Source organism: Solanum stenotomum, chromosome 5 (genome assembly GCF_019186545.1).
Source record: "Solanum stenotomum isolate F172 chromosome 5, ASM1918654v1, whole genome shotgun sequence".
Classification (NCBI taxonomy): Eukaryota; Viridiplantae; Streptophyta; class Magnoliopsida; order Solanales; family Solanaceae; genus Solanum; species Solanum stenotomum.
In genome coordinates, this window is record NC_064286.1 from 56936827 (window position 1) to 56955164 (window position 18338).

The window sequence follows — 18338 nt, forward strand, 5'->3', positions numbered from 1 at the left end:
GGTGGGGGGGGGGGGGGGGNACAATTTCTTTTCTTTTCTTTTTTAAGTTGAAATTATTTTCTTTAGATTTGTTTATATTCAAAATTTATTTTTATAATTATTCTAAATTAAAATGTCACGTATCTTCCTCTGATTTGTTATTTTGCCACATCATGTGCATGTGTATTACACGCACGTCCTCTTTTGATTATGTGTCAGAAAAATGTTTGATATGTATTTATTTTTGAAGATTGGAGTGTCTAATAGGAAAAAGGGTTTGTTGAGGTGTCTAAGTGAAATATGCAGATAACTTTAAGGGGTCGTCAATGACTTAAGCCTATTTTTTATATGGATGTGATGCCCACCTACAACACATATATGCAAAAGCCATTCTTTAAAAAAGGAAAATAGTTTATATTTCAAGCTAGTGTTTGATCATAAATTTTGAAAATTTACCTTCAAAAATCTGTTTGATCATGAAATTTTATTAGACTATGTAAATCTTATACTCAAATATTTTCAAGTTTGGCTAGTTTGTGGATTTTCGGGATTACAATGGTCACATTATTGTTGTTTTATGTTTAGTTTCCAATTTTCACAAACTATTTTAGTATTCCAACTTGAAGAATTTTCCACAAACTCATAACTCCAATATATTCCAATTATATATACGTAGTCTTCTTTTTCCAAACTGTACACCTGACACCAAATAACTGATCTGGAGGCTTCGTTACGTGAATCCCACTAACCATCCTTATTGGTCAGGAATAAGTTATTCCAAAATTAATTATTTCGGAATAAGTTATTGTATCATATAATATGAATAACTTATCTCATAATTATAGTATCAATGATAGAATAAATAATCTAAAAACTACCTAATATCTCGAATTATTTGTGCAGTCACAGTCGAAAGCCACTTTCCTTCTTTGATAAATAGGCTGCTTTTCGACTCACATTTCCTTAAAATACTCCATCTTTTTTCTCTATGGATTCTCTAGCTCTCTTCGCCACGGCTTCTCTTATCGCCGTTAGCCTCTACTGGTTCGTATGCATTCTTGGCTCCGCCGAGCAAAAGGGCAAACGCGCTGTCGAACTCTCCGGTGGTTCTATCGCCAAAGAGAACGTTCAAGACAAATACAAACAATACTGGTCTTTCTTCCGTCGTCCTAAAGAAATCGAAACTACCGAAAATGTCCCTGATTTTGTAGACACTTTCTACAATCTCGTTACTGATATTTACGAATGGGGATGGGGTCAATCTTTTCATTTTTCCCCTTCTATCCCTGGAAAATCTGATCGTGAATGCACACGCATTCACGAAGAGAGGGCTGTGGATCTGTTAGGTGTAAAGCCCGGAGCCCGAATTCTAGATGCGGGCTGCGGGGTTGGCGGGCCTATGCGGGCCATCGCAGCTCATTCAGGTGCTAATATTGTTGGTATCACTATTAACGAGTATCAAGTAAATAGGGCTCGACTCCACAATAAGAAAGCGGGACTTGACTCATTATGTGAAGTTGTGTGTGGGAATTTTCTAGAAATGCCTTTTGATGACAACAGTTTTGATGGAGTTTATTCAATTGAAGCAACATGTCATGCACCAAAACTCGAAGAAGTGTACAGAGAGATATACAGGGTATTAAAACCCGGATCCCTGTACGTTTCGTATGAATGGGTTACAACTGAATTGTTCAATTCGGATGATCCCGAACATGTGGAGATTATTCATGGTATTGAAAGGGGTGATGCCTTGCCTGGATTGAGAAAATATAGTGATATATTTCAGGTTGCTAAGAAAGTGGGATTTGAAGTTATTGATGAGAAAGATTTAGCTAAGCCACCATCGAACCCATGGTGGACGAGGCTGCAGATGGGGAAAATTGCGTATTGGAGAAATCATATTGTGGTTACAGTGCTTTCTTGGCTTGGAATTGCACCTAAGGGTACAGTAGATGTGCACAAGATGTTGGTTGAGACAGCTGATTATTTGGCTAAAGGTGGTGATAAAGGGATTTTTAGTCCTATGCATATGATTCTCTGCAGAAAGCCTGAAGAAAACTAGCCAGACATCTTCAGATTAGTAATTCCAATCGAGTACGTCGAAATTATTGGATTGGTTTACCTATTAATGGCATTTTTTTTTTCTCTTGTACCATTTTCGATCCTTTGTATAATTTCTAGCTTGGAATCTATGCTTCTGATGTAGTACAAAATAACTTCTGTTATTTGTTACTCCCTATGTCCCGATTTATGTGACTTACTTTTTTTTTTAATCAGTTTCAGAAAAGAATGACATATTTCTATATTAATTAACAATTTAATTATAAAATATTTATTTTATCCTTAATGAAATGATTTACGATTACACAAATTTTTATCATTTATTTTAGACTATAAATTTTAAAAATACTCCTTTCTTTCTTAAATTTTATACGAGTTAAACTATCTCACATAAAATGAGATAGAGAAAGTACTTATTATTACTGTTCTGTGGCCAAAAAGTAGTAAAAGGACCATTTTTAATACTTTTTCTATTTCCATTTGTTTGACTTGTGACTTGTCTTTCTTTTTTGTCCATTTAAAAAGAATTATTCTTCGATTTTTTTGGGATGAGGGAGGGGATGGGAATTTTAAATTTCTTAGTGGAAAAGGAAGAAAATAAGGAATTTTGAAATTTGATGGCACAATTCTAGAAGAAATTGGAATTTTGATGACAAATGAGTGGATGACAGTGCAACATTGGATGTCAAGTAGATTTTTGAAGAAACCTATGTGTATACTATTGTGTGTATTTTAGATATTTTTGTGTGATTAATTAGTATTCCATACAATTTTTGGAGATTGTGTTGGCCAGCAAAGTTGACTAATCAGTTTTGAGATTCATATTTTGAGAAAATGACAAAAAATGATCCCTTATTAAAGTATAGATTCATAATATTATTTGAGTAGTTTTGGTCCTTTATTATTTGTTAAATTAAAAGTTGGCATTTTTTTGTTATCTCCATCGGATATTTTTCAAATTCTGATTATTAAATTTAATCAAAATTGTAAAAATAAAAATTATTTAATGGTAACTCACATTTGGACGTATATTTTTTGCGGTTTATGTTATTTATATAATTATTATGGTTGTTTTTTCATGCCTGGTACAACTTTTTTTAGGATTTTGATGAAATTGTGTTTTTTCTGATTAATTTAATTTTTTTCACAAGTACAATTCAATTTAATAATCAAAGTTTGGCAATATCTCACGAGATCGAAAGTGCTTACTTTTAATCATTTTTTAAAATTAGTACACTATGGGGCGACTATTTTCAACCTACTAACAAAGATATATAATAGACCATTCTTTAATCTGACTTTGTAGTTGTATGGTTAACCAATAACCACGTACTATCTTTGTTGTCAACGTGCATTAGTAATGCTAAGCATAACAATAGTTATTTTAATTACGTGATGGAATGATCATTGTTTTTTTTAAAAAAGTTTTTCATGCCCACTATCTGATATCCACATTGAAACTTGACCATACCCACTAAAATTTGATTAAATCTAAATTCACACGGGGAAGTTCCACACTAGAAGGTAAAACACTCCCTAACAAAGGCAACGCCATACCCAAGGAGACTCAAACTCGAAATCTTTATAACCGAGAAATTCATCTGTGACCGGCCCTTTGGACCAATCACAGTCTTCTAAATTTGTTTGTGACCCACCCTTTATCAAACTTGAGGTCATTGAAGCTGTGGAGGAATTTTTCAATACAAGTATACTCTATAAGGCTATAAAATGTACCACTGTAACTCTGGTGCCCAAAAACTCTTAACCCTGCAAATATTAAAGAATATCGACCCATAGCTTGTTGCTCAGTCCTTTACAAAATTATTTCGAAGATCTTAGCTATAAGGCTACAGAAAGTAATGACCACTGTGATCAGTGAAGAACAAGTAGGTTTCATACCAGGGAGGAAGATATGAGACAACATCATTCTTGCACATGAATTAGTGAAGGGATATAACAGGAAACACATATCTACAGGTGCATGATCAAAATAGATTTGCAAAAGGCCTATGAATATTTGGAAAGGATATATCTCGACCAAGTAATGACTGAACTTGGATTTCCAAGAAGGTTCACCAATTGGGTGATGGAATGTGTGAAAACAGTGAGCTACTCTATACCGATTAATGGAGAAACAACTCATCCCTTTGAAGCTGCCAGAGGATTAAGACAATGCGATCCAATATCACCTTTCATTTTTGCAATTGCTATAGAGTACTTAAGTCGATTATTACACAGCCTCAAGGATACTAGAGAGTTTAAATTCCATCCAAGGTGTGGGAAGCTATGAATAAGTCACATGTGTTTTGCGGATGACCTGTTCCTTTTCTCGAGAGGTGACCTAGCATCAGTCACTATGATACAATAATGTTTCAATGAATTCTCTAAGGCATCGGGACTACTTGCTAATTTAGGGAAAAGCTCTGTGTACTTTGGGGGAGTATCACTAGCTGAGGAAGTGCAAATCCTCACTAGATTGGGATTTAGTCGTGGAGAGTTTCCCTTCAAATATCTTGGAATTCTATTATCCACTCAGAAAATCACTTTCATGTAATGGAAATCTCTCATCACAAGGATCACTGCTAGGATATCTTCATGGACTGCTCGAAAGCTGTCATACGCTGGTCGAGCACAACTTATTCAGTCTGTAATATCTGGAATACAAGCTTATTGGGCACAACTGTTTATGATGCCAACTAAGGTGATGGAAATGATCAAAGCTTATTGTAGGAGCTATCTTTGGTCAGGAAGCAATACCATTACCAAAAAAGCTCTAGTGGCGTGGAAAACACTATGCTCACCCAAGTAATGTGGGAGGTCTGAACCTAACTAATCTGAGAATCTGGAACAAGGCTGTTATAGCTAAGAACTATTGGGATGTGGAGAACAAAGTTGACAAGCTGTGGATTCGATGGATACATACATACTACAAAAAAGGAGAACAAGGAGATAATATTCAAGTACCAAAGTAGGCATGCTGGATGATTAGGAAAATATTGGAGGCAAGGATTGTTATCTCTCAATTTCCTACTATCAATCCAGACAAAAGTGTGAAAAGACAGCTCTACAACAATATGTTACAAGGTAAACCTATGGTGCCATGGAAATGTCTAATGTATATGAATGTTGCCAGACCAAAATCAAAATTCACAACATGGATTCCACTTCATGGAAAGATGTTGACAACTGATAGACTGAGCAAATGGGGTCTGAATGTAGAGAAAACATGTTGCATATGCCAACTGAAGGAGGAATCGAGGGAACACCTCTTTGTGCAATGTACTTGTGTGAGAAGATTGTGGGATAGAATCCTAAGATGGATGAGCAGGCCAATGTATAATGCTATTACATGGGAGCAACACATACAATGGACTATCAACAACGGAAAAGGGAAATCTAAGGAGGCGCAGGTATTCAAGATGATTTATGCAGAAATCACATATGGGATATGGAATGAAAGAAATCGGAGAACTTTTGAAACAAGACGGCAACAGTGGGAAACTATAGCTAAAGAGATTGTATATGTAAGTTGAGTAAGAGCCCCCCTAGAATAAGTAGTCTAATACATAGTTTTATCTTGTGGTTTGATTAAGGATAGCATTGCTGTGATGTAGCATGCTAGATTTGTAATGTTCTTTTGGTGATTAATGAAAAGCTAGTTACCAAAAAAAAAAATAGAACATACTTACCTTTTTGTTAACACACTCATACTACTCGATCAAAAAAAATCTCAATACTATTAATTTTTTAATCTTAACAATATCACGTGATTTAAAAAAATACTATTTTTTTATTTCTTTCTTAATTTAGTAAATATAAGTCTTTTAGCAAGTAAATATGTTTCTATTTGCTAGACGGTGAGGATATATATATATATATATGCACTATTTTTTAACGTGGAATATATTTTAGGTAAATTTAAAATTTTAAACTTATGAGTCCAATAAATAAATTAATATATAATAATAATCAATAAAAAATAAAGTAATATTCTATTGACTGATCCAATTTAGTTTACTTTGTTACTTTGTTTTTCTAAAAAAAAAAATGGAAAAGATCCCTTTCCATGAAACCGGCCTAACCATTTTGTTATGAGTTCCTATAAGAAGATATCTTAATATAATTTTCATTAAAATTATCTAATCTATCGTAACATGCGTTGGTTCTTGGAAACCCCCACCCGCTACTAATGATCTGCTATCATACCTCTAATCACAAAATTAAGGATAAATTTATGGAAAAACTACATAATTAAATATATGTAATGTTATTATATATACTTTCAAAAGTGTTGCGTATCTTACCACTAATTAAGAGTTTCCTACTATGTATTGAGGAAAAATACATTTAGATACATGTATTTTTGCTACTAGATACACATAGGGAGAGAGGCGAGCAAGATGGGGAGGGAGAGAGTTGAGGGAGGCAAGCGAGATTTATTATGTATTTCATATATATGTGAATCTATGTGGATACAATGTTACACCTAATTGTGACCTCATGTATTCCGAATACATGTATGTGGATGTATCTGAATAACCCAAAATTTGATAAAATATGTAATATTGCAAATTATACTATATCTAAGTAATTAGCTCCTAAACTAGTGAGATTTATGTAAAATTTCCTTGTATTTATCTTTTTCCCTTTTCTGAAAATTATGTATATCTATCTATTATTTGTTATAATATCTTTAGTAATTCTTTTATATAATGTCATCATCAAATCAAATGAAATGAGCATTCCAGGCTACATCTGCTTCTGACAACTCATAGAGGAGTTGTTCTCAAAGAGTATTTTATGCACTTCCGTTTCTTATTGGAAATGGTTGTCCAACATTGTGGCTATGCATGAGTTGGGACATATGCTTTAATTGGGTGGTTACCAATTAGTGGTCCATTTAGAGAGCACTACATGTGATCTACGATGTGCTGCCACCTTTGCACCTTGTTTGGATGGTTATGTATATTGCTAGTTTAAAATATCATGTTTGTTTTATTAATTTTATTATAATGAGTACTAAATATGTTACGTTACTTGACCATGTTGAGTGATAATCATCTCCTGCCATATGTGCATCTAAGTCAATTATTCCAAGTAAAAAAATCTTATCTCTCTTGCAAATGGATGAATATATATAAACAGATACAATGAGGTCCTGAATTATAAGAAGTTGGTAGTATATGAAAAGTGTTCTGATAGAATATATAAACTCTAAAGTAGTGTCCTTTTAGGTTTAGATTATTTGACAAATGACACACCTACTATTGAATAATTAAATCCTCTCAGCAATAGTTTTCTTCATAATCTTTAGTTCCAGCTAGTAAATAAGTTCAACTTGGCTATCTCAGATGAAAATTTTGCATAAATTAAAAGAAAAGGTACAGAAACTTATTTAAAATTATACGTAATTATTCTTATGTTCATGCTACTCAAGATGTTGAGGATCCATACCTGTCTACGCTCCACGCCCCATCTTGCTCGTCCTGCAAAATGGAATGTTTGTGTTGTGTGTTGTTTCGCGTAACCGATTGTTGACAGTGGCCTTTCTCTCCTCTCTGAAAAAAACAGTAACACCAACAAATAATATGATAAGCGAAAATAAACCTCGTTATTGAGGCCATTGCATTATTGTACATCACCTAATTATTTTTGACGATGCACAATAATCGTATTGTATCTTGTGAGCCCGAGCTATCCTAAACCTGGAAAAATCTACTCTTGAAGTTGAAACTATGAAACAGATATAAATATGTTTTGTTAAAAAAGAATCAGCTTATAGTTCATGGAAAACAATAAAATTGCTTCATACATAGAAAAGGCTGTGCATAAAACCTAGAAGCCCTAATGTTGTTGGAATTTAAACAAAACCAATTATACCCTGCAGCATGTCACATAACACAACAGGTGATAAATTACAAGATGTAACTAGTTCCCAAAGGAATAGCATTGACTTCTAAATGCCAGAGAACCTTTGTTTTTGGAACTCGTTGATTGTTGAGCTAAAAGGAGATACACAAAGAGGAAAAGCACGCGAGCCAATGTATTGCACCAAGGAATTGCACAAGAGACTAGAGTAAAAAGCTGGCTCCTTCCTGTCAATTAGATGCATCACGGCTGTAATACTGATCCAGGGTTTTTGCTGGGATACGATGCAAAAGCTCACGGGGAAAGATGCGAAGAAGTGTCCAAGCTAAATCAAGTGACTGGAATATATTGCGGGTGTCATAAGCTCCTTGAGAGACAAACTTCCTCTCAAATTTGTCGAGGAACTCTAAGTAAAGCTGTTTAAACAAAAAAGGAGTATCTAGTCATCTTATCATTGAATTATTGATAACCTACGCAAAACATAGCTCAAAATTAATTAAACAAAAGGACTTTTTCACAAGCAACATACCAAGTCCTCAGAAGAAAGTGCTTCTTCTCCAACCACAGCTTTCATTGCCTGGACATCTTTTCCAATGGCATAGTTTGCATACAACTAAAGGTTTTTAACAATAATGCAGAAGGGAAAAAAATAAGCACATTAGCAGAGGTACAAGGTATCAACTCTCTTGAAGGTATGAAGATTAATCAAGCAACAAAATACATTTTTTATCGAAAAATTAACTTACCTGGTTGGATACATCAGCATGATCCCTCCTAGTCATACCCTCACCAATGGCACTCTGCAAAGAAATTTAAGGGGTTAATCGGAATATCACATGTAAGGCTTCCTCTAGTAACCATTAAAATGATGACAGTATATAAAGTAAAGAGTCCATGTCCTCACCTTCATCAGCCGAGATAAGGATGGAAGTACATTGATTGGAGGATATATCTGTTACAGTTCAGAAGAGGAAAAAAAAATTCCGAGTCATTTCTGTTCAAAGTTCAAGAGCTATCCAAGAAGTAAAGACATTCAATAATGGCAACCTTCTGTAGCACTCTGAAGTGGCAATTATCCAAATTTAAAACTCGACTTAACAAGTAAGGTCACTGCAGGTGGTCACATTAACTGGGTACTTCTCAGTCACTCTTGCAAAAAGTGTTTCTCAAATTGATTAGTCAAACAGAAACTGCTACTCTCTAAAATTGCTTTTTTGAAAAAAACTTCTAGCAAAAAACACTTTCCAAAATAGGCCGTTGAAGTTTGGCTAAACAGGCAATTAATCTAGTTTTGGTTTCTCGGGGTTATTATAATTTTAGGTCTAGAACAAGTCTAGGAGGTATTAGGATCACCGGGAAGTTCCAGTATCTCTTTGAAAAAGAGGGACTACTTAAATGGTAATTATGTATTCTCCCGGAAGAATATGAAAAATGAATCTCAAATTATCATCTTCATATGAAACGATGACAATTAAGCCTATGTCTGGTGAAGCTGACGACTTTCATGGAAAAATAAAACTAAAATGTGGAATGTGTACTGCTTGGCGGGAGTTAGCACCATACAAGTATGATAACTCCCTTTAAATCCTATGGGTCATTTCCTAATATTCATTTCAGTTAACAAATTCAAATAGAAAGTAACTTAGATGTTCTAAATACTACCAACATGCAATTCAAGAGTGGTGTTGGCAATGAGCGAGTAGAAAATAGAGAAGTAGTATGTATTATATTAGAATTTAAAGTTATACTAATATAATAAGCACGTAATTAAAGAGGAAGAAGAGACAAATTGGTTCAAATTCCCTCCTAAGTTGATAAGTTGACGTTGTTGCCAATGTGTGATACTTTTTAACAATAATATTCGTGTCTCATTTGTGAGATTGATGGACTACTAATGGTTTGAATGATATAATATCAGGTTTTGGGAGCCTTTGAAAAGCATAAGGATTGGAATAGCTTCAAATACTAGAGAAAATTGGACATGAAGGCCAAAATTTAAAGAAAAAGTGGATAAAAGACCAAAGGAAAAAATCTGAGCTGGCCACATGGCCTCACCCACGTGGCCTGAGCCACGTAATCCCACCCACGCAACCAAGGAGATGAAGAGGGAGCTTTTGCAAATGGCCACACAACTCACCCATGTAGCTCGGTCAGGTAATTGGGCGAGGGGTGTTTTAGCCACCATGGCTAACTTTGGGAGGATTTGGAGACTTTTCACCGGAGTTCACATTTTCTTACTTAATTAATCTTCAGTTATGTCTTCCTTTTCTCTTGTATTTTCCATTTCTAGTATGAATAGCTAAAATAGTTGGGGTTGTAAACTCTCATGGTATTAATGTGAATTGAGTATTAGTTTATCTTGTTTCTTACTTGGGTTTGTGATTCTCTACTTCGTTTACACTATTATTTGTCAATTTGGTGGTTGCAAACACTAGATTTAAGCCCTTCACATCTATTTCTTTCTTGGAAAAGTGAAAAATACATTGGGTATTTGGCAAGTAGAGAGCAAGAGCATATTAAGGAGTTAATATTGCTTGATTAATCAAATCAAACTAGGAATAGGGAGATATCTACTTGGGTCTTTATCAATTGAGTCATATTTTCACTTGGGTTTGAAAGAACTTTTAGGGACAAACTGGACCATGCCCAAGCATACTGCAGACTTGTTGAGTTGTTGGATAAGAAGAGGGGGGAGCATGAGTCAGAAGGCATGGTGGAGGATCATTCCACATTGCATTTGGTGCACAGTCTGGAAAGAAAGAAATAGTAGAAACTTTGAAGATAGGTTCAATTTCATTCAGAAGGTTAAATGGAATTGGTGTAGAGAGAAAGGTTTAGAGGAAACAATACAGATTGTAGAATTATTAGGATCCTTGTAAGTATATTTTTTTCCTCTTCTTTTGTTCCCCTCTGTTTGCTGAAGGCCACCACCATATCCTTAATGCTGAAGAATACAACATTACCATTTTCAAAACAAAAAAAAAATAATTTAGGGATAAGCAAGATGATTATATTCATGTATTTAAGCAAGATGATTATATTTGTGAACTAGCCATGCCATATTGAGTCACAACCCTGGTCTCTCTCTTAATTGAAACAAGTCATTTTTTCTTGCATTCCAAGTGTTCGTTAAAAGTCCTAGCTTAGTATAATAGTCTACTTTTAGAAATAATTGTTTAACCACTCTTTTGTTTGAAGATTACCTTAGAAATTTCCAAATTCTAACACTTTTTAGACATCTTGACACAAGCAGACTCCTTGTGGGATCGACCCCAACCTTTGTTTGGTTTGTTATTGCTACGACCATACTACATTTCATTTTGAGGTGTAGGATCGGATGTTCCCAATATTTGGGGAAAGAGGAAAAGGAAGGGATTTTGATAACATTCTATTTTGAAGTACTAATTAGTTATCCATTTTTCTGAAGCTTTGCTTGGGATCGAGAGAAGAGAGAAAGGAAGGAAAAGTAGAATTGTTCCATATCTTTTAACAATGGAACAAAGAGTCATCAATTTTTTTAATGACAAGGAAATCCATCAAGGGCCAAACCCAGTCCCTGAAACTCAGGGATAATGGGTCTGCCCCTTTACCCTTCTCCTGCTAAATACCAGGCTCATCAATTTTTCTTTTCATGTTCTTTCTATTTCCCTTCTTGTACATTTCTCATCCTTTCCTTACCCTTAGTTTCCAAAAAATAGGGTAAAAATCTAATCAGGTTACAAGACTGACTCAGATAATCTAGAGCTAATTTTAATAAGCAATTTAGAATGGACAAAGTTTAGGATTTAGTTTCAAGCCCATGAAATTATAGGAATGGTAATGAAGCTTGTCATTCTGTTTATTTGGCCCAGAGCTTACCTATTAAGGGAAGGGTGTAGGTAACAGAGAAGCTTATCCAGAAATTCTCTGTCTACTTTGTAGGGTATCATAAAACATGCTTTCCTATTGTCAAAAACAGTAAAAGATTTTTCAATTTTCTTTTATAAGGAATCAACAACAGTAAAAGATTCAAAAAGCAGAGAGCTTCAGATACCCACTTTAGTTGGATCAATTGCTCATTTACTGGTAAGATCTATAAAGCAATTTTAACAGTTTACGAGTATATATGAGTACTCAGCCTCAGAGCTATACAATACCTGTCGGTTATGAAGCTGTCGGTCTATATAGATTTGTCCTTCAGTGATATAACCTGTAAGATCTGGAGTTGGATGCGTAATATCTGTTCAAACAACAGAAAGTAGGGACTCATTAACAAATATAATTGAGCAATCAGAAGCAGAAGTAATAGCCAGAAATTATTGCTCAACTGTAAGTTACCATCATTTGGCATGGTTAGAATTGGAATTTGTGTGATGGAGCCCGTCCGTCCCTCAATACGCCCAGCTCGTTCATAGATCGTTGCCAGATCAGTATACATATAACCAGGATATCCACGCCTTCCAGGCACTTCTTCTCGGGCAGCAGATACCTGTGGGAGGATGAGAAGTATGGTTTGAGTTCTCAGTGGTCTAAGGAGCTCAGAACATCTGATAACACCACATAACTGAGATGAACTAATATTATTTTTTAGTTTTTTTTTTTTTTGGAAATTGGTAATGTTGAGATGTACTAATATTAAGTTCTAAGAAGTGCTCCATATTAAATACAAACATGATTAGATAAAGTTAAAAGGTCATCACATGTTCATAAACAATACCTCACGCAGAGCATCAGCATATGAACTCATATCAGTTAAAATGACAAGAACATGCTTCCCACATTCGTATGCTAGATACTCTGCAGTTGTCAGAGCAATCCTGGGAGTAATGATACGCTCTATTGTAGGATCATTTGCCTACGAGAAGTAAACATAAGAAATCGAAATGAGCTTCACCTTATAGAAGTGTTACTATTTCACATAACCAAATATTCATGTGTTAGTCCGAGTTAAATCCAAGTATTACCAGGTTTAAGAAAAGTGTCACTCTCTCCATGGATCCATTTTCCTCAAAATCGCGTTTGAAAAATTGTGCAGTTTCCATGTTGACTCCCATAGCTGCAAAGACTATGGCAAAATTGTCCGCTTCACTGTCCTGGGACACCAAGGAAGAAAGTGAGAATTATGTCAATGTGAATCCAACTCAATCACCAAAACATAGAGACCAAAATGTGCCACTCCAGCTATTCACGGGTAGATTAGAGAAGGACCTAACACTTGGTAACAGCTTTCTGAAAAAGTTTAACTCTGCTCAGTTTTTCCCTTTTTAAAGATATACTGATATAGTTAATGAACTTCATAAGAAGGGGAAGAAAGAACATTGCAGACTCATATTTTGTTCTTCCTCATCGTGGATGTAATGTTGTGAACTCCACTTCAATGCAGTAATCTAAAGCTATCATGTAATCTGACAACAGTAAAATTCTCAACACAGACATCATAACGTGCATTTAGGCCTAGAACGACAATCGAAGTATTCAATGGCCATTTCAAGCAAAGTGGTATACTTCCTGTTATCAGCATATTAGACATTTGAAATATGTAATCCCTTCGTTCCATTTCTTAAGACAGTATTTGACTGGGTACAGAGTTTCATACTTTGATTTGACTTATTTATTGTATAAGTGAGTGGAGAAAATATTAAAAATAAAGTTGAAAAATAGTTTGACAGAAAAACATCACATCAAAATAAAACATTTAATAATTTTATGAACTTGAACTCTAGTTTTTGTGGAAGTTGCATAGGATTGGAATGGTGCCAATTTGCCAAAATGGAAAGAGACATATGAACTGAGATGGATGGAGTACGTTACAAGAAACAACTACTAACCTCAAGAAGATTTTCAGATTTCTCCAACCTCTTCACTAAACCAGCTTGTCGGCAGATCTGAGCCGCAATTTCATTATGAGGAAGACCGGCAGCAGAGAAAAGAGGAATTTTCTGCCCTCTAGCAATTGAATTCATGACGTCAATTGTTGAAATTCCTGTCTGTATCATCTCTTCAGGATATGTTCTCTCACTGGGGTTGATAGAACTTCCTAAAATTGACATATTACATGTAGCAGAATATTAGTCCAGAAATCTCATGTGAGAGCCAAAGTTGAACTTGCTAGAACTAAGTACTTACCAGAAATATCCCTGTAAGCCTCAGGTAAAATAGGAGGACCATTGTCAATTGGCTTTCCAGAACCATTAAATATGCGTCCTAGCATATCCAGTGAGACAGGTGTCTTCAAAACCTGCAAACATATGTACACTCTTACAAAGTAATGAAATGATGAACCATTAGAAGCATAATATCTCCACTAATAAAAAAAAAAGGGAAAAAGGACAAATATATCCTCGAACTATCGTAAATGGTATGTAGATACCCTCCGTCATACTTTTGGGACATTGATCCCTGCCGTCTAAAAACTAGAGCATATATGCCCTTCACTCTAACGGAAGACTAAGTAGGAACATGTGGCGCTTTAATAAATGTCAGTCGGTGGATAAGATTATGACACGTGTATGTCCATTAGTATAAAGGGTATATATGCTCTAGTTTTTGGACGGCAGGGGCACCAATGTTTCAAAAGTATGACGAAGGGTATCTGCATACCATTTACGATAGTTCAGGGGTATATTTGTCCTTTTCCCCAAAAAAAATGATAATACCCGTTATGAATAATATCTTTGTTACAGGATCCATATCATTTCTTACTTCTCTCCCTCATTGAACAAATACTAAGTTATTGCAACATGTTAACACTAACTAGTTTATTGCTCTTGACAAGACTTTTGTGTGCTATATACAACACTTTGAATGCAACAGAGAGGAATAAAAGGCTAAACAAAAGGTGACGCACGTTATTGCAGACCAATGTTTCTCAATGGTTGAAAAGAATTGATGAAAACAGAGGGGGACTTTCTACAAGTGATTTATGTTAATTGGATATTATGGAACAAAAGTCATGAGAAAATATGAGTTATAAAATATATTGTACCTCCCCAGTAAACTGCACAGTTGTGTATTTGTTGTCAATTCCAGATGTTCCTTCAAAAACCTGGTAAAAACAAAAGAGGAAATGAGCATGCTACAGCAGATTCAATTTATTCTAGAAGAATTGACGGAAGGTAGAAACTTAAAGTGGATGAAATATTCGTCAGAAGTCAAATCTAGCCATAAGTGATTCTAAAGAATAATAGACCTGAACAACAGCTTTTTCCCCATCAACTTCCAGAACTTGTCCACGTCGGGTTGTTCCATCTCCCAAACGGATATTAACAATCTCCTGGTACTTAGGTCCCTGACAAGAGAAACACATGTACACATCATTCTAGTTGCATTAACACCAAAATTACAATAAGCTACAGTAAGTTTTAAAAACAAAAGCAAAGTGCACAATGATTACCTTAACTTTTTCAAGGATAACCAGTGGTCCAGCAACACCAGAGACAGTCCTATATTCTGCAATTTTGGAACATTAGAAGCAGATGTGGATCCAGGATTTGGAGGTTTTGGGTGCCACATTTCTTTGAACGTAGATAACACTATCATAAAATCGCTAATTTCTAATGAACGTCGAAATTTGGCTCATCGGTAAGGGATTATCAATCAACAATTTGTCGAAACGTGGGCAACGAGCAAAATACCACCGGACTCCATCAAAAATTTGAGAGAGAAATTAGTGATTTTTTGGTAGTGTGGCACCGAAATCCTCCAAATAGGGAAAACACTTGGTTGGTTTGATCAACTTTAGGCTTCAGTCATTGTTCTTCTTTTCAATTTATACAGACAAATCAATCAAACGAAAAAAATGTAATGATTATAATAACATAGCACAAAACAAAAAATTAATCCAACTTGTGAGTTAAGAGTGAGAACAAACATATATTTTCAGTTCCATTATTAAGCGGTTATGCCAGCAAGCCAAGCATCATCATTACGGGGAGAGATGAACTTTTAAGTTTTAATACAGAAGAAAAACTCTTCTTTTATCTTATATATACTTAAAGTGTTGACAAAGATGAGACAAAAACTCAAGAATCAATACAAAAAAGAGTCGAGCAGAATTTAATGAAGAATAATTGGTCAAGGGGAAAAGAGAAGAACCATAGAGAATCGCATACTTGTATGTGTATTTGTATGTATCTCTATTGTTTCAGCAAGTCTAAAATTACTACCTGTTGGCAGTGGGATTCGAACTCCCAGCACTTGGGAGAAACTCTAAGCCTTTGCTACTGACACCTTTGCCTTATTTGTTACTACAGGTAGCACTTTGATACATTTCTACTATTTCTTCAATATATATATATATATATACATATAAATACAAAGTTTCAACTAAGCTTGTGGATCGCATGGTACCCCCTCAGGCCTTAATAGATCTTGCCCTGATTAGAAGTCACCATCAATCTTCTAAATGAAAATTTTAAACAAATTCCTATGTTGACTCAACTATAAAATAAGATTGAGAGCCAGAAAATATATAATTTATTATTGATGATCTCCTGAATATTTAACCAGAAGGTACATCACACTCTATTCATAATTTTTACTAGTATTTACCAATGAAATCTTCTAACTACTAAAATCAAGAAATAGAAACTCTTCTCTCATTTGCACGCGAACTACTCAAAACGAAATCCAAAGGGTCTTTGACTACAGTTCTCTCCCAACTTGAAAACCTCTATCAGCAACTTGGACTGTAAAGGCATTCAGCTCATTATCCCTATGTCTAACTTAGCTCTTGTTTGTATCATTACAAATCATAAATAGGCTTCATTCCACAAAACAAAAGGCACTAAAAAGAAGAGTACCACATGAACTTACCCATTCCAACCTCCAGGGTTCCTTCCTCCATGTCAATATTTTTTTTTGCCTTACCCATACTTAACCTGAAAATGAACAATAATACATCAATAACCAATCATCAACTATACCTCAATACCAAAATATGATAATAATTGCGAGTAGGTCTATGGCTAGCATAAAAATAGTACTCCCTGTGTCTCAATTTGTTATCAAATTTTACTTATCAAAGGCCAAATTCTGACTAACTTTCAGAATTAAATCGAGATAGACTATCTTCTAGTTTTAGATATTCGAAAACTACGCGAAAAATTCTATAAGTCACAATTATCCTAATCAAAATGATAGTGATGTACATAATGATGCGAGTAAGAAACGAACCGAAAGGCCTTGAAAAACGATTACTAAATTGGAGATGAAGATTCAAAAATGGATCTGTAAAAAGGAGATTACCTTTCTTCTGAATTCCAGAGGAGAGAGAAAAGTAGATGAACCGGAGAGAGAATAAAAACCGGAATCAACGTGATGCACGCTAGTGAAAGAGAGATCGAGGGGCGTGGGTGGGTCGGATTGAGTTTCCACTTGAAAAAGAAAAACGGTAGAAGAAACAAATTAATTCAACTATCCTAGTAGTAGTGTTAAAAATTATGTAATAGACATATGTTACTCGGTCCGTTCGATTTAACTTGTCACATTTTACTTCATGACCTACTATCTACTAACCATTTATCCTATTTCTTCACCAAGATCATATTATCGATAAGTTGTAGATATGTCATATTTTGTCTAATCATTTATTTCCAAGACTTTTTCAATCTACCTCTACCTCTCATCATATCCACCATAGTTAACCTCTTACATCTCCTCACTTGGGTATATGTTTATCTTCTCTTCACATGCATGTATTATCCTAGTCTCGTCTCTCTCATTTTGTCCACCACACCCCGAATATCTTCTTTCTTAATTATATCTATCCTATTATGTCCGTACATCCATTTCATCATCCTTATTTTTATTACTTCATCTCCCATTTATGACACTCCATCTCCTTCCACTATTCTCACATGAATCTTGGCTCCTGCGTATATGTCCCTAATTCCCCTAATGCAAGCTACAGATACACATAAACTTCAAGCATCTCCACATAACTCTCGAGGGACTTTGTCATAAGTTTTTTTTTTAGGTAAATGATCAATATCATATGGAAGTCATTCTTTATATTTCTATATTGCTCAATCAATCTCCTTAGATATGAATGACTTTTGTAGTTGGACACACTGACATTAAATTAAATTGGATTTTAGTAATAAGCATACTCTTCATCACTTTTATATATCCCATTATCCTCTTCCAAAATTTCATAGTGTGGCTTAAAAGTTTGATACCTCTATAATTACTGTATTACAATTTTGGATATGATCCTTATTCTTGTATAACGGTCAGACATTTTTGACGTGATGTTAAATAACTCAATTAACCATTCCATATTTTCTTTACATATATAGGTACACTTTTTCAACCTATTACCTATCTATAACTAATGTCAGCATTACTTATTCACTCTATTGTGTAGGGGTGTACAAAATCGAACCGAAAAATCAAACCAAACTGTAAATCGAGTCAAATCGAAAAAAAAACACGACTAATGATTTGGTTTG

At 34.7% G+C, this 18338-nt stretch overlaps 2 protein-coding genes across 2 annotated transcripts; one reads left to right on the plus strand and one right to left on the minus strand.

The window, feature by feature from the left end:
* Positions 1-938: 938 nt before the first annotated feature.
* On the plus strand, positions 939-2228 carry LOC125865197 (24-methylenesterol C-methyltransferase 2-like). Its single transcript, XM_049545400.1, has one exon. The coding sequence runs from the start codon at positions 968-970 to the stop codon at positions 2039-2041; it is 1074 nt and encodes a 357-aa protein (XP_049401357.1). The 5' UTR covers positions 939-967; the 3' UTR covers positions 2042-2228.
* Positions 2229-7767: 5539 nt separating this feature from the next.
* LOC125865192 (V-type proton ATPase subunit B2-like) lies at positions 7768-17264 on the minus strand. Its single transcript, XM_049545385.1, has 15 exons — positions 17134-17264; positions 16702-16766; positions 15281-15336; positions 15077-15175; positions 14873-14932; positions 14014-14125; positions 13716-13924; positions 12852-12980; positions 12605-12742; positions 12226-12376; positions 12045-12127; positions 8813-8860; positions 8655-8708; positions 8438-8521; positions 7768-8324 (listed from the first exon to the last, which is right to left on the minus strand). The coding sequence occupies exons 2-15, from the start codon at positions 16757-16759 to the stop codon at positions 8139-8141; spliced, it is 1467 nt and encodes a 488-aa protein (XP_049401342.1). The 5' UTR covers positions 16760-16766; positions 17134-17264; the 3' UTR covers positions 7768-8138.
* Positions 17265-18338: the final 1074 nt, after the last annotated feature.

Excerpts from the sequence above, each read along its gene's own strand:
- LOC125865197 (XM_049545400.1), top strand. The coding sequence starts at position 968 with ATGGATTCTCTAGCTCTCTTCGCCACGGCTTCTCTTATCGCCGTTAGC.
- LOC125865192 (XM_049545385.1), bottom strand. The coding sequence starts at position 16,759 with ATGGGTAAGGCAAAAAAAAATATTGACATGGAGGAAGGAACCCTGGAG. Across the intron at positions 13,925-14,013 it reads GGCTTACAGGGATATTTCTG|GAAGTTCTATCAACCCCAGT; the intron begins GTAAGTACTTAG and ends TGTCAATTTTAG. Across the intron at positions 12,743-12,851 it reads TGACACTTTTCTTAAACCTG|GCAAATGATCCTACAATAGA; the intron begins GTAATACTTGGA and ends TACTTCTCGTAG.